This window comes from Pogona vitticeps, chromosome 1 (genome assembly GCF_051106095.1).
Source record: "Pogona vitticeps strain Pit_001003342236 chromosome 1, PviZW2.1, whole genome shotgun sequence".
Classification (NCBI taxonomy): domain Eukaryota; kingdom Metazoa; phylum Chordata; class Lepidosauria; order Squamata; family Agamidae; genus Pogona; species Pogona vitticeps.
In genome coordinates, this window is record NC_135783.1 from 64,744,775 (window position 1) to 64,761,896 (window position 17,122).

Sequence of the window (17,122 nt, forward strand, 5' to 3'; positions counted from 1 at the left end):
CTTAACATCCTTTGTGCCAATTGTACATCCCCTGCTTTTGTTCAACACATTTTGCATTTGCACTAAGCTTCTCTTTTTATCGTCCTCTAGCATTCTTCTAGATGAAGAAGGACACATTAAGATTACAGGTATGTAGCACCTGCCTTCTGCAGTTAGTCTCTATTATACTCTGCCCATCACATCTTCCTGACGGCAGGACCTAGGTCAGCACCTGGCGTCCTTGGGCATTTGCCAGGGCCCCCTGCTCTGGTAGGACTCAACAGGTCTCCACAGGGAACTCTTCAATGTTTTACTTACACTCCTAGTAGTACTGACCAAATGGATCTAGCCACCCTCCACATTGCCAACAATATTTCCAAATAAATATCATTCTGGGGCATTGTAATTAATTAACATGTAGTGCTTTTCCTCTAAACCAAACTATTCCCAACTCTTTTTTTTTTGTCTGTGGACATAAACACAGTACAAAAGTAATAGAGGTCAAATCAGGATTGCCTAATAAACCTTATAAGGTGGGTGTGAAGAATTGCTTCCACACTGTGCCCCCCCTTCAAATGTGCCAGGCCTCCCCCTGGGGTCTATATGGCCCCTGTTGAAAATGGCTGTTCTTAAACTCAGTGAGAGATGTGGGAAAGGTTGTCTTTGTTAAATCTCACCTCCTCATGTACTGTATTTCCAATCTGGAGTCCCCCTCCCACAATGTCTACCGGTAACAGAAATGAAAAACAGAAAGAGCTATATAGTATGTGTTTATGTCAGGGGCTCCCAGACTTGGGTCACCATATATTGTTGGATTTCAGCTGTGTAAGAAAATGTGCTCAAAACCAGAATGCAACCAGAATTTTTCAATGAGGAAAGGGGGGTGGGGGAAGATAAAGAACCTTGAAGAGAGCAAACTGGTCAAATGTGCCTATTGCTGCTTCTGAGTAGACTTGCTTTGGATTGCACTGTTAGTTTCCTAACTTTTTGCACTTCATTAGGCAAAAAGTGAATGTAATTTTCCTTATATCAAATACTCAGTTTTGTGTCTCTTTATTTAGATTTTGGCTTAAGCAAGGAAGCCATTGACCATGACAAGAGAGCTTATTCGTTCTGTGGGACGATAGAGTATATGGCCCCAGAGGTGGTCAACCGGCGAGGGCACACGCAGAGTGCAGACTGGTGGTCCTTTGGTGTTCTAATGGTAATTGAGAATTATGGTTTATTTTATTTATTTATTTATTTATTTATTTATTTATTTATTTATTTATTTATTTATTTATTGCATTTATATGCCACCCATCTAGACATAGTCTACTCTGGGCGGTTTGGAATTGACTACTTTGGGCTGATGGATTATCATATTTTATATCATACTCTCATGCCAAAGCAATGGGAGGAACTATGTTAGAAATATGTACTGAGTTCTGCTTGTGTTCAGAGAGGTATACTGTTACTCTGTAATGAAAATTCAGAATAATGTGGAAAGGAAGAGGTAGGATCCTTCTGTACTTAATACTTTCCTTTCTTCTGGACTCATGTTTTGTTCTGTTTCCTTGATGCACATGGATTCAAGGGCATAACATTTTCACAGTTTCTAAACTTGATAAGATGCACACGTAATTTTTACTCTGGTGTTTGCTCTTGAGTGCAGAATGTAAAGTGAAAATTGACTGCAAGAATTCAGGGCCATATGTTGTGTTGTATTTATGAAATATGGGGCTAATGCATCTCCTATGTCTTCTTAAAATGTGGAAAAGGTTAGAACACAACGTGATCTCCAAGACTATTAATCAGACTCTCTGCATCTTCTGAGACAGTGTACCAAACAAAAATACCTGCATTTTCTTCAAAGGCAGGGCTAGCCTAAGACTGAAAGTGAGTAGCAAACAATACTCCATATCCACCCAGGTTAAGTGGCAAATTGTCCATACCCAATTTTTTTTTGTCACAACAAGGCAGAAAATCCATAACCACCCTACTCCAGCTACAAAAAATGCAGTAATAGCAAAGTAAGTAGCTAACCATTTGCTCTTCTTTTGCGATACTCAAAATTTGTTCCCTGAAGTGGTTACCTCACTGTGTCTAATGACAGGGCTGGCCCTGCTGAAAGAGGTAAACATCTTCATTCTTTTCATATTGCTGCTGTTTCTATTATTATTGATACTACCCAGCCATTGACATTTGTATGTGTGTGTTTAGTAGCAGCAGTGAGCTAGGTGTTAAACAAAACACATTAATGCAAAAGCAAAGCGTGCTGCTTATATACTGCCCTATAGCGCTTCAAGCACTCTCTGGGTGGTTTACAAGTTAATTATGCAGGCTATACATTCCCCCCCCCCACGAGCTGGGTGCTCATTTTACCGACCTCGGAAGGATAGAAGGCTGAGTCAACCTTGATCTGGCTACCTGGGATTGAATCCCAGGTCATGAGCACAGTTTTAGCTGCAGTACAGCAATTTAACCACTGAGCCACGAGGCTCTTGCAGTGTCACTTTGTAGAGGCTATGAAAGTGGAAGGATAGCAGAAGGGAATTATAGCAGATTCCAATAATTTATTATAGGAAAATAAACTAAAGTGACTTCAAATTACATGATATATCTGGAAGGGGAAGGGCAGTTTCCTTGATGACATAGGCATCACAACTCTTTACAACTAGCCTATAAATGTTTAATTTGTGAGGGCATTGTAAAAGGGATATGTTGTTGTCCCTGTCTGCTCTCTGGCATTATTATTTCTCTGGCTCTCTGTTGTTTGAATGATTAATTATGTTCTGTTGAACTGTGTTACATTGGCATGATTAATTTTACCCCTCCCCTGAACTTGGGAAGTTACTTTTTTTTGGATGACAATTTCCAGAAGTCCCAGATAAAGGACAGTGCAGAACCATTTGGGGGATAATATCAACAATAAGGTGGACTATAAAGAAGGCTGGCCACCGAAGAATTTCTGCTTTTGAATTGTGGTGCTGGAGGAGACTCTTGAGAGTCCCCTGGACCACGAGGAGAACAAACCTATCCATTCTGAAGGAAATCAACCCTGGGTGCTCACTGGAAGGACAGATCCTGAAGCTGAGGCTCCAATACTTTGGACATCTCATGAGAAGAAAAGAGTCCCTGGAAAAGACCCTGGTGTTGGGAAAGTGTGAAGGCAGGAGGAGAAGAGGAGGACAGAGGACGAGATGGTTGGACAGTGTCATCAAAGCTACCAACATGAATTTGACCGAACTCCAAGAGGCAGCGGAAGACAGGAGGGCCTGGCATGCTCTGGTCCATGGGGTCACGAAGAGTCGGACACGACTAAATGACTAAACAACAACAATAAACAATAAGAGTTTATTGGTAGGTAAGGCAAGGCTGGGGTGGTTCATTACATTTTTAATTCTGTTTCTGATGATTTTAGACACAGGAGTGACATGCAGAAGTGTTGAGATGGCAAAGCGCAGCATAAGAAACAGCTCACTAAGGGAAATTTGGGTATGTAACTTGGTGATGTTTGTGGCTCCATCACTGCCTTTGGAGGACTACTGTAAGTGGCCCACAGTACCTTTTACCCAGCTCCAGTGCTATTTGGGTAGAGATGCCCTGGCTTCAATGATCAAAGTTTTAGTGACTTCCTATTTGGATTACTGTAAAGCATACCTGTGGCTGTTATTGAAGAATGTCATGAAACCAGCAAAATATAGCCACAAGAGGTCTTTGGGAGACCAGGCCGTATGATCATATTACACCAACCTTCCTTTGCCTGCATTGATTTCAGATTCAGTTCGGGACACAGTTGGTAGTGTTGACTATAAAGTTCTACATGGCTTGGGATGCTGGACTTTACAAAGCACCTCTTTCTGTATGTTTGCGTACATCTTCAGGTCATCCATCATGGCACAGAGACAGCATTGGTTGCCCTGCAAGATGACCTTTTGAGGGAGCTGATGAAGGCAAACTGTTCTTGTTAGTCCTCTTTGACCTCTCAGCTGAGGTCAAAGAAGGTGACAGCATATACCAAGATCCAGGTCTATAGAGCCTGTGTCCTGAGCACACTCCTGTACTGCAGTGAGTCCTGGACCCTTTGTGCACAGCAAGAGAGGAAGCTGAACACGTTACAAATGCTTAGTCTCCGACGCATTTTTGGTATCACCTGGCAGGACAAAGTTCCAAATAGAGTAGTCCTAGAACAAGCTGGAATTTTTAGCATGTATACTTTACTGAAACAACTATGTCTACATTGGCTTGGGCATGTTGTGAGAATGGCTGATGGTCGGATTCCAAAAGATCTCCTGTATGGAGAATTAGTGCATACAAGGATATGAAAGTGGGATCTGAAGGCTTTAGGAATGGGCCTCAACAGATGGGAAACTGACATCTGAGCATTTAACCTGGAGGCAGGTGGTGCAGCATGGCCTCTCCCATTTTGACCAAACCCTTGTCCAGCAGGTCGAGGCAAAGAGGCAGTCCTGAAACCAGCAAAATCAGTTGGGAGCTGGACAGGGAACAGATTGTATTTGTCTTCACTGTGGAAGGGATTGTCACTCTCGAATTGGCCTTCTCAGCCACACTAGATGCTGTTCCAAGTCCTCCATACAGAGCACATTACCATAGTCTCTAGAGACTGAAGGATGCCTAATCAATGATATTTTAAAGTGTATTGTACAATGCCTAGGTAAATCTTTTCTTTGAAGAGTTAAACTAATAAAATAAGTAAATTAAATTCTATATCAAGTATTTGGAAAAGATCACTTTTTGTGTCCCATGTGGTGATTCGTGTCAAGAGGAGTTCAAAGGCCAGTTCAAGAAAGTAGTCAGAACCTAAATGGGTAGTTGAGGACAATGTGCTTATCTGACAGATATATGGAAGTGTTGCTTTTTTGGATGCCGTTTAATGGATAATTTCTTAAGCTGAGTCAGTGCCTCAGTTGTCTTCGAAAAAGTGTCAGGAGCTGAGCCATTTTTAGACTTGATGTTCTAAGAAAAAGTATATTGCCCTAGACGTATTAGCAGCTCAAAAACTTTTCTCCTGGGGATTTTAATATCCCATGTGCAAAAACATCTGATTCAAGAAACTGAACCAGATACTAGGACTTGACAAAACACCTCTTCTGGCATTTTTCACCAGCTTTGTCATAATGTGAAGCCCTAGCTCACACACCACTAGCAGAGGCAAACTAGCTTGGGACAGGCATGCAGTTCACACAGCACCTCACAGCCAGGAATGCTGGATGCAGGAGCTCGAGAGGTGTCATTTGGTACCTGTAAAAATATTGTGGAGCTTTATCTCGGAAGAAAGGTTACTAGCAACATACACAGGAGAAACCATACCAATGTCTTCCTGGTATTACTGACCGGTGTATCTTTCTTCTCCTGTACTTAATTTAGGATGCAGGAAGGTTTCATGTGGGGGGGTCTTTTAAGGGATTTCCTTCAATATCATTATCCTAGTGAGAATTCTTGCCGGATTTCTCCTGTCAAATCTCTTTTTCTTTCTAGCTGTATAAACTTATAATTTCTACTTTCAGTTCTATTGCCAATCAAACGAGGGATTCATCCGGCCCCGACATCCTCTCTTCTAGTTTTCTTCAGAATTCTTCTCCTCGGACTCAACAGTTTTTGAGTTTTCCCACTGTGCCCTCTTAAACTGAGGTTGTCCACACTTCCAAATCTTTGTGCTCTCATACTTCTTTAATACCTGATGTAGGAGAAGAGAAACCATTTCTGCTTTTACTGTAGCTACAATTCATTAAGGAAGCGCAGGTTCATAATCTATAACGTGCTGTTGCTAGGAGACGAGAAAGCCAGCTAATTTAGTGCAAAAAGGAAGGTTAAGAGACAGGGACATTAAGTAATCTTCACTTGGGTCTCCTGTGAATTATGAAATGGCAGTTAGATATTCTGGGGAAAAAAAAACACAGGGCAGTGACCTCAAAGGGAAAAAAAAACTGCCCTGCTTTGATTTGAACCTTTGAAATTAGTGAGACTTCAGTTAGTTATGATTAACCTAAGCCTCATGGATTTCAGTAACTCTGCTTGAACTTTGAGGAAATTTGGATTTGACAGATCCTCTAACAGTAGACTATGCAGGTACAAATGGATAACGCCAAAGACAAGTTAAGAGATGACGATGTTAAAGAACAGCCTGCTACAAGCCCCAGCCCCTAAAATGTGACTGTATTTGTATTTGGAACTCTAGACCAACTGCAGGAATAGCAAAATATGTTGTCTGTCAGAATTGACCCAATATATTTTGCTGTCTGAGGCAAAGGACAAGATTGTATACTTCCACCACCCACAATTAATGTACAGAATCTGACAAGACTGGCAGTTGTCTTTAACTTCAGTGCTGGCAAAGAGAGGACAGTAGCCTCTGCCACGTGTGAAAACAGTAAGCTGATGTAGGAGGTGTAAAATGTGGCAGCCCCTCCAATCAGTTGCTTCCCGAGGTGGCTGGCTCACTATGCCTCTTGGTGGGGCCAGCCCTTATTTCTATATCTAAGGCTGTGGGAAATAGAATGAGAGTTCATTTTAGACCACATACACAAGTCTACGTGTAACACTTTAAAATTCTCAAGGGCTATTTTTTACTTAATTTTCCATTGTTAAACCTCATAAATAAAGTTTTACAAACTGAATCTCTTCTTATTCACAGTTATATAACAGACAACATGAACACTTATGACAACAAAATGCTACGGTTTGTGCACCCAGGGCCTTGGCAACAGCACCAATACAAAAGTTGTGTATAGAATTGTAAAGTTCAAGTGTCCTTTTGAATTTAAGTTTAGACACAAATCCAAGAGATCTGCCTCAACTGGGTTGGGTATGCATATAGCATAGAAGAATCAGCCGCACATGCAGAGCCTTCAAAATACTAAACCAAGTTGGCAAGGCCCTTAGCAGTCTTAAGTGGCAACAACAGCTTCAGCCTCTTCAGCTCCCCCACTCTTGTGATAGTGGCTTGACCGTCTGATTCAACATGCCCTACTTCATATCTTGGCCTGAATTTAATTGCAGGTCCCAGTGGCTTGAAACAGCTAGGCAAATGTTTGGGATGCCATGTCCCCCTCTCCCCACTTTTTTTTTTACCATCCAGCCTAGTGAAACGTTCTAGAGAGCTTGCATATTTTGTGTGCTTATAGCTGATCTTAAAAAAATGCACCGCTTACCTGAAGATTTCAAATTTGTTTGGATCATTAGCACTTCCTTGTTCTATTTCTGTGCCGATATTTTAGTGACCTTGAGGCTTAAGCATATGTTCCCGTTAATGCTGGAAGCATGCTCCCCCACCCTTCTCTCTTACGCAGTCTATGAAACACCTGCTTGAAGTGTCATTGTGTTCTGACCTAGCGCTTCCAGGGTGCTGTGTCCTTTGCATGCTCCAGTCTTCCTTCCTGTTGTTTTTTTCCACGCAGAAATTTTACTCGTCTTCCTTCCTCCTGCCTGACTCCTGATGGATGTGCTAATCACTTCACTGTCCTTAGCCTCCAACTGCAGAGTTAAATGACCTTTAGAAAAATATCAATGTATAGTTTAGTACCAAACTGACCTTAGAGAGTATCAGGCAGAACTCTGTACCATGCTAAATGAACCACAACCATCATTTATTATCTCGACATAGGAGGGAAGTACTAAAAAGTGGAAATGAAAATGCTATATATTTAACTCTCAGTTTTATATGTTGTTTATTTATTTATTTAATTTTTATGGGCATAATCCTGTTATTCATTCTGTTTTCCAAGAGTCCTTTGGCAATGAGTACAATATTTACCAAGCTCATTTAAGGTGTCTGGTACCTCATTATGAAGTTCTTTTAGCATCAATAAACAAGCAGCAGAGCTTAGGCAGAGCTGACAGTGAACCAATAACTATGCTATATATTCATATTTTAAGCAGATTTACTCCCTACTTTATCTGATAATGGGGATATATATAGAGAAAAATCACTATCTTTTAAGAATATAGTTTGAAACTTTTTGTGGGCAGCATATCTAGTTATTTTATCCTCTAAACTTCCTTTCACAAAGAGATTCTTCTTTCCATGTATTTGCGAAGGCTTTCACGGCTGGTATCTAATGGTTGTTGTGGGTTTTTCGGGCTCTTTGTCCATGCATGGACAGAGTTCCTACTCCAGTTCTCTGAAGATGCCGGCCACATAGACTGTCAAAACATCAGGAAGAACAACTTTCAGAACACGGCCAAAGAGCCCGAAAAACCCACAACAACCATTCTTCTTTCCCTTTCCATTTTCAGTTCACAGATAATATCACATATAAATTTCTTCATTCGCCTTCTGAAAATGGTGCTGGTTGTTCTCTTATCAGAAGTAGGAGCTGCAACAAAATGTTGTAGTGTGGAGTGTCTTATTTAGATTTCAAGAGGCAGAAATGATCTTTTCCAGGATATTCATTCTATATTTCCTGCCTGCAGTTTTCCATTCTCATATAGAACACTGGTTCTTAACCTTGGGTTACTCAGGAGTTTTGGACTGCAACTCCCAGAAGCCTTCACCACCAACTGTGCTGGCTGGAGTTTCTGGGAGTTGCAGTTCAAAAACATCCGAGTAACAAAGGTTAAGAACCACTGATATAGAAGACATTCCATGGCTAAAATCTGGTTGCTTAGTTTAGTAAATCTAATTGTGCTCGTGGTCTCACAAGGCTGCAGTGAGGAAAATGTGTGGGACAGTGTATTCTGCCTTGAGCTCAGGGAGTGAAGGGTTAGGTGTAAGGTAAAGGTAAAGGTACCCCTTGACATTTAGTCCAGTCGTTTCCAACTCTAGGACACGGTGCTCATCCCCATCTCCAAGCCATAGAGCCAGCGTTTGTCTGAAGACAGTTTCCGTAGTCACGTGGCCAGCCCAACTAGATACGGAATGCCGTTACCTTCCCACCGTGATGGTACCTATTTATCTACTTGCATTTGCATGCTTTCGAACTGCTAGGTTGGCAGGAGCTGGGACAAGTGACAGGAGTGCACTCCGTCGCATGGATTCGATCTTACCACTGCTGGTCTTGTGACCCTGCAGCACAGAGGCTTCTGCGGTTTAACCTGCAGCGCCACCACATCCCACATTAGGTGTAAATAAAGTAAATAAGTAAATAAATAAAAGTTGCAAACAGAAGTCTCCCTGGCAGAGAACAGGGGGAGTAAGCAAATGAAAACAAGGCCTTTGTAAGCTTATTCAAGTAGTGGGAAACCATGGTTTCCAATTATCTGTGAACCCGACCATTGTCTTTTAGTATTCATGGATGCAGCACTGAATGCAGAACATTTGCTGTACTGAGTAAATTACATTTTAATCTTTTCCTCATTTATTTCAGTAAGGAGAAATGGTAATCCTTTTTGGAAATTGTGAGGCTTTGTGCTAAGTGTTTTGAAATTTGCACAGTTGTTTTAAAGAGCCATTTACTTGTCACATCAAATTTAGAAGAACTGTTACTTGGGGATTACATTTTCTCTTTTATTACTTCCACTTACTAAAATGAAACAGAGAGCTATACCCTTGAACTATTAAAATTAGATTTAGCATCCAATTATAATTTATTTTAATCAAAGCAGAGTAGATGTTAGCTTGGCACTGATCATAACTAGACAGGTAACTAGCAAACTTTCTCTCTCTTTTTTGGCTCAGAGGTATATGTACAGGAATATGGATTTAGAGAAAGCAGGGAGATTCTCATCCCAAAATTTCACAAGAAGGCTGTTTGGCTATGATAAACTGTTTATGGATGACTGGCACCATCTTCCTGTGTCAATAATAGTGAGGCTCACTGTTTTGCATATGCCTTTATGAGGGACGTGGTGGCAGTGCGGGCTAAACCGCAGAAGCCTGTGCTGCAGGGTCAGAAGACCAAGCAGTCATAAGATCGAATCCACGCGACGGAGTGAGCTCCCGTTGCTTGTCCCACCTAGCGGTTCGAAAGCATGCAAATGCAAGTAGATAAATAGGGACCACTTAGGTGGGAAGGTAACAGCATTCCGTGTCTAAGTCACACTGGCCATGTGACCACGGAAGATTGTCTTCGGACAAAACGCTGGCTCTATGGCTTGGAAATGGGGATGAGCACCGCCCCCTAGAGTCGAACACAACTGGACAAAAATTGTCAAGGGGAACCTTTACCTTTACCTTTACCTTTACCTTATGAATAATTCTGAGAAATACTACGACTCAAATATGCTCATAATTGCTATGCTTTAAAGAGAACTATTTATGCAAGAACTTACAAGGTTCAGGCAGATTGCCCCATTTAAACTAGTATTCTGTTTCTGACAATGACCAGATCTTCAAGCTTCAAGAGTGCCTATAGATTTAAGATTCATTGGTTTAGGTATCTGACTGCAGAGCTAGAGGTTGAGAGTTCGATTCCCCACCGGGCCTCCTGCATGTAGAGCCAGCCTTTGTGGCCTTGGGCAAGCTGCACAGTCCCAGAGCATCCCCAGAAGAAGGGAATGGTAAATAACTTCTGAGTACTGTATTTTCTATCTGGAAAACTCTGAAAAGGGTTGCCATAAGTCAGAATTGACTTGACAGCACATGATTATAATTATTATTATAAGATTTAGTTTATTACTATGCAAGAATATACAGTGGTGCCTCGCTTAACGAGTGCACCGTATAGCGATGTTTCCGTATAGCGATCCCTTTTTTGGGATCGCTATATGGAAACATACCCGATCTTCGCAATGGGGAAAACCCGCATTGCGAAGATCGGGTATTGCGGCGGCCATTTTGGAGCCGCCGAACAGCTGATCGGCGGTTCCAAAATGGCCGCCGGAAGCCCGGAAATGGCTGCCGGCAGCCGTTTTCGCGCCCTGCCCTCGCTTAGCGAAGGCGCGAAAATGGCTGCCGGCACCTGGAATCCTCGCTGAACGGGTAAGTAACGAAGGTATTGGAACGCATTAAACGAAGTTTAATGCGTTCCAATACCTTTCCCCTACCCGTTTAGCGATGATTCCGTATAGCGAGGGTTAATCCGGAACGGATTAACCTCGCTATACGGGGCACCACTGTACAGCATTACTTCTGTGGTTAAACAGAGTGCTTTAGTAAATGTCCATCCTGACAGATACTTATAGTTTTATTTTTCCAGTACCCTTTAAATTTATTTAAAATAAAAGTTTTCCAAATCAGCTTTGTTCGGGGTTGCCATATGGCACATTTCATTATTTCTTTCTCAGCTGTCATTTTTCTTAACGCTGGCTGGGAAAGGTTGACAGTGTGTAATGTTATTCTGCATTTGTTATACATTGATTTCATCAAATATATTGGTAAAGGATTTTGCTGGGAAGTCCTTCCTTTGCAAATAATGGTGCTTATATAGCTTATACTGTATAGTTGTAGGTCTGGGTTTTGGGGGCAGTTCCTTTTCAAGGGGCCTTGTGCAAAACGGATATCCACAAAATGATTCATTATGTGTTTGTGTGCTGATTGTATGCTATTGATTCAGAATTGGCTTTCCAGAATGTTCAGGTGCGTTGGACTGAGACTACAACTCCAATCACTTCCAAATAGTATGGGGGAAATTATTCTAAATAATGCAAAGAAAATAAGTACCCTTCTGAGTCACATTGAAAATTTCCCCATGTTCATCTAATCTAACATCCTGTTTCTAGCTGCTTGTTTCTAGAAAGTCCACAAATGTCTCTCTGAAGGCAACAGCCCCCTCTTTATCACTTGTCTGCCTTTTTATTTAGTGTAGTGCTAATTCTGTGTTGGAGACGAGCAGAATAAGCAACTCAGAATGCATGAACATGTACTGCTTTTATGTCCTTAGCTTCTTATTCTGTTTCATTTTGTTCCCTCTGTTTACAGTTTGAAATGTTGACTGGGTCATTACCATTCCAGGGAAAGGACAGGAAAGAGACAATGGCCCTCATTCTCAAGTAAGTAAAAAACACCAGCTTACCTTCTTCAATTCCAGTTCGCCTGCTCATAACTCAGGTTCTTATTCCTCCGGGATGAGTAGACTTGCTGTAAATCTGAAATCAGAGCTGAAAACTAGTAGCACTACTTCTCTCTAATTTTGGGGGGCTTTGAGATAGTTTATATTTATGTTGACATTTATTTACTTTTTAAAATTTAAAATATTTTTATCCTGTCTTTCTCCTTAAAAGAGCCCAAACTGGTATATGGCTCCTCAGTTTCTAGTCCGTGTTCATTTTAACTTATTTTAAGTTGTTTAATAAATAAATTCTGCAGCATTTCTGGGCTTTTCTTACCTATTACACTCGGAAGGCTTCAGTCAGAGTATTTAGTTAGTTATGTGTCATCAAATTAGAACTAATTTATAGCAAACCTAAAAGGATTTTCAGGGTAAGTGAGAGATTTAAGGAGGGGTTTTACGAGTTCCACCCAGCCAGTGAGTTTCCATGCCTGAGTGGAGATTTGAACCCTGGTCTTCAGAGTCCTAGTCTATCACTCTGTCCACTGCACCACACTGGGTACCACAATGGGTATACATTGGAATATTTACATCCTGTTAATTGGCATGTGTTTATTATTTCCTGTTACTTAGTCTGATGATTAAGGACTGTTTAGGCATCAGAGGACCCCTAACCTCTCCCTGTAACATGGGTTCCCATTTAAATAATGTGCATGTTCCATCTTTCTAATTTTCATACCAGATGATCAGCTCTAAAGGAGGATGATCAATTTATACATGTGGCTAGTACAGTATGGTGCTTTGAGTCTTGATCTGGAGCATGGGAGGACTAGGTTGTGAATGGCCTTAGATCAGTTACACTTTGAGCCAGAACGTCTACACAGGGTTGTTGTAAAAATAAAACAGGGAGGGGAGCCATACATCTTTCTTTGAGCTCACGGGGGAGGGGGAGGCAGGATAGAAATGCAACTTGAATTTCATCAGGTTCAGCTTGATGAAGAGAGTGAGAAAAGCTGTGCTTGCTGAAATCATGTCTGGGCTGCAGCTTTTAAGAGCAAGGGACCTCACTCTACCTCACAACTTGGTGACCTTTTTTCTTTCTACCTGTTATTTAAAAGAACAACAGAAGCAGGTGGTGGTGTTGCCACTGGTAAAGATAAAGGTTCCCCTTGACATTTAGTCCAGTCGTGTCCGACTCTAGGACACAGTGCTCATCCCCGTTTCCAAGCCATAGAGCCAGTGTTTGTCCGAAGACAGTTTCCGTGGTCACGTGGCCAGCACGACTAGACACGGAACGCTGTTACCTTCCCACTGTGATGGTACCTATTTATGTACTTGCATTTTTACATGCTTTCGAACTACTAGGTTGGCAGGAGCTGGGACAAGCAATGGGAGCTCACTCTGTTATGTGGATTCACTCTTACTACTGCTGGTCTTCTGACCTTGCAGCACAAAGGCTTCTGCAGTTTAACCTGCAGCAGCAGCACATCCCTTACCAGTACCACTGGTACAACTCTCTTAAAATTAGGAAGAGACTTGCTTTTGGATCTAGACCCTTCTAGATCTTGAAAACACACCTCCTACTCTAAAAGGAATACAACATACAATTGTGAGGAATGATGTAAACTCTTTGGTAAACACTTGGTACAAAGAACCAAAGCAATGTCTAATAAAACCCTTGTCATGAAACAGTCCATATTTAACATGCTTTTGTCATTCCTTTTCTAAACAGTGGATTTCTGTTCTCCACAGAGCGAAGCTAGGAATGCCACAGTTTTTGAGCCTAGAAGCTCAGAGTTTGCTACGAGCTCTTTTCAAGAGGAACCCTTCCAACAGATTAGGTATGGTAATTCATGTTACTGCTGTTCTCCATAATGCAGTGATAAATTTAAGTAAAATGTTAATCTGTAGCTTGTTTTCTTTGGTGACTGTTTTTTCCCCTTGGTCCTCCGTTATATGTGATTCAGCTAGGCAGTGTAATGGGAAGAGCTGTGAAGCACAATCAGGCTATACTTAATGGTGCGTTTTATACCTTTACAAAGGATTACACATATTAATACATGGGTTTAATAGCCATGGTAACTATCTGTAGATATGCACACACACATACACACAGGGAGAAAAACACTTGAGCTTTCCTTTATTAGAAAATTGTCATCTCAGTTGTAGCTTCTTGCAGTCTGTAGCAAGCAAACTGATAAAGATCCCACATTATACCATTATTATACCGATAATGAGAGAATAGAGATGTGCTAATTATACTTTCTGAATCATTCTCATTGATTACACAGAAATGTTTAATTAAAGTGAAGCCACTGTTACTATACTAGTCAAGGTCTAGACATGGTGACTTGGTCTGTGTGTGGTGGAGACATTGTGCTTCCTGTTTTATACATACAACAAAATCCTGCCATGTGTGGAAAATAATTAGATCCCATTCCCTACTGTCTACCTAAGGAATATGTGCAAATGCATAGGGACACTGAAATCCCTCATGGTTTGACAGAGGAGATTTGCGTTATGATTACATTGTATGAATCCCTCATTCCACATAATTTATCCTTAATTTCTGTCTTATTCCCATATATCTTGAAGTAAGCCCCACTGAACTGAAACTTAGGGCCTAATCACATTGAATCATTTCAATTTCCTATTTCATTTATACCAATATATACTGTATTTATGTATAGTCACAATGTTGTACAAATTGTTGGGCATGTTCACACAGCAATCTTTTCTTTCAATACATTTCTTGAACTGTGAACAGGTTTTGTAGTCTATACTGTACAGGCCATCCCAACGAAATCAACTCATGTTCCATTCTGTTTCAGGAGCACGCTGCTTTCAAATTGCTCTCTTTTTTTGTTAAAAAAAATATATATATCGCTAAAGCAACATTTAAATTTGTGTGAAAAACTTTAGAAGGCAATATTGGAAGATATTTAATAACATAAGACATACTCCCTTAGTTTTAGGGTGCTTTGTTTCTAAAAGGACAGTGAGTGGAGTCTTTACTGCATTGACAAGAGAAGAAACAAGTGAGGATGAAAGTTACAAAGAAATGATGCAGCAGTAAACTCTTGGGGGAGACAATACAGAAACATCACATAGCATTTTGAAAAAAAGTATTTAAAAAGGCAACAAGTGCTCTGGCCATGCAGTGCCCCAATGGTGCTAAAAAGTGAGTGGAAAGAAAATGGACGGCAGCATTCACACAGAACAAACCCATGTGGATAGAAGCAATCAGCAATCAGATTATTTTAAAAAGCCGATGCTGGCAAGGTTGGAAAAAAACTGATTAGCTGGCCAAATGAATCGATTCTATCTGTGCATTATTTATTTATTTATTTATTTATTTATTTATTTATTTATTTATTTATTTATTTATTTATTTATTTATTTATTTATTTATTTATTTATTTATTTATTGGACTTATATACTGCCCCATAATGCTACAAGCATTCTCCGGGCGGTTTACAATTTTTAATTATACAGGCTTAATTTTACCGACCTCGGAAGGATGGAAGGCTGAGTCAACCTTGAGCCGGCTACCTGGGATTTGAACCCCAGGTCGTGAGCAAAGTTTTAGCTTGCAGTACAGCATTTTAACCACTGCGCCACGAGGCTCTTATGTGAATGGAAATTTTTAAAATGATTTAAATAATGGCAAAACTAATATAATTTCATCTCTTATGCTCCATGTGATTATGCCCTTACTTTGGAGTTACAAAAACATTTTTTTCCAGTCTGGAAAATTTAAGTTGTGATTAAAGCTTCTGATGGCCATGCTGGGCACTGTTGTCCAGAAAAGGAACTTTCTTAAACAATATTTCTTCCAATATTCCCTTTATAGATAGAGATAGAGATGACTATGTCTAGTGTCTGCAAGAGAGGTATTTTTTTCCAATTCTTTAATGAGGAGATGGTGAGAATCACATAGGCAAAAGAGACTGAAATTCCAGCATCTGCCCAATTGGTCACAGGGAATAAAATGACTAAAGAGCCCTAGTTGACTGAAAAGTTAACTGACAGCAGCATCCTAAAAGATGTTGGTGTATAATTAAATTTCTTTTCTTCCTTTTTTTAAAAACCAGGCACAGCATATCACAAGTGCAGATAGACATGAAATCTGATTCCCGTGACTAAGGTCCATTGCCAACTTTATGAACAGGAGTTAAAAAGAACATGCAAAAGTCTATGAAGTGAATAATTTGATCCAGGCTGGTCCAAAGAGGATGTCAAAGAGGAAATGTCTTTCCCAGTGGCTTACAGTTTAGCTGCAGGAATGCTAGAAGTGGTCTGATTAAGTCCCGTTACTGTGCAGAACCAAAAGTAAGAGGCCACCAACATCTAGAGGTGAATTTACTGAGGAGTATTAGGAAAATAAATGGCGAAGTATCCTGCCCTGAATCTTCTCTTTCAGTTAGGCGGCAATCACATTCTCTTCCTCCTTTTTCTTTGGGAGTGGGTGTCTGTGTTGCACTTTTGCCTCAGGGCAGAGTGGATAGGAGACAGTGCTGCTTTCCCCATATGCAAACACTACTAATTGCAGCTCTGGAAATAAACCCACAATGATACTATTAAGGAAAAGTTATAGAAGGCCCTTTTTAAAACGTATCCATTAACCTGGCTACATATTCTGCAGAAAACAATTTTTTCTGATTAATAGTTCTTTCCAGGATAAGTCTGGTTAGATTTCACAGAAAATTCACTTAAGCCTAAAACAGCTCATGACAGGGAGGGTATTGATTGTGTGTTAACAGGAAACAGAAGTGAGGAACAGAGACAAAATATGTTCTTTCCACTTCTTTAATTTTTTGAAAACGTTGTTGTAGATGACCACATCTTAAAATGAACGCAATCTGCTATTCTTCTCAGTGGCAGCCCCTTGGGAGCTAGCATTGTTTCAAAATTTCCGGAGCCAAACTTAGCCTCCTTTATGCTCCCCATTGTTCCAAGGTTATGATGGCTGTGTGTGTTTTTAAACCCATCACTCCCTGCTCAGATATAACTGGTAATTTCCCCTTCTGCTTTTGGTTTTATATATGAGGTAACCTCAGTGCATCATATGAGCCATTGATCAACTTGATTGTTGGAAGCTAAGAATTTTGCTCTCTTTTAGTCAAAAATGGGGATGGTGTGTCATCCAGAGGGTGTCAGGCTACGACGTCCCACTGCCTTAGCCACCATAGTTGGAGGAATGATGGAATTTGTGATCCCAGCAATATCTGCATGGCCTAACTCTACCTTAGAATAATGAGTTTCTTTTTCT

At 40.6% G+C, this 17,122-nt stretch overlaps 1 protein-coding gene across 3 annotated transcripts in view; it reads left to right on the forward strand.

The window, feature by feature from the left end:
- RPS6KA2 (ribosomal protein S6 kinase A2) overlaps nt 1–17,122 on the forward strand; it is a 279,999-nt gene that overhangs the window by 215,434 nt on the left and 47,443 nt on the right. For all 3 annotated transcript variants that reach the window (XM_072994259.2, XM_072994268.2, XM_020808570.3), the window contains 4 exons: nt 91–128; nt 1,041–1,183; nt 11,780–11,850; nt 13,602–13,690. In XM_072994259.2, coding sequence (XP_072850360.2) covers nt 91–128; nt 1,041–1,183; nt 11,780–11,850; nt 13,602–13,690 — 341 coding nt within the window. The remainder of the gene's footprint in view (nt 1–90; nt 129–1,040; nt 1,184–11,779; nt 11,851–13,601; nt 13,691–17,122) is intronic.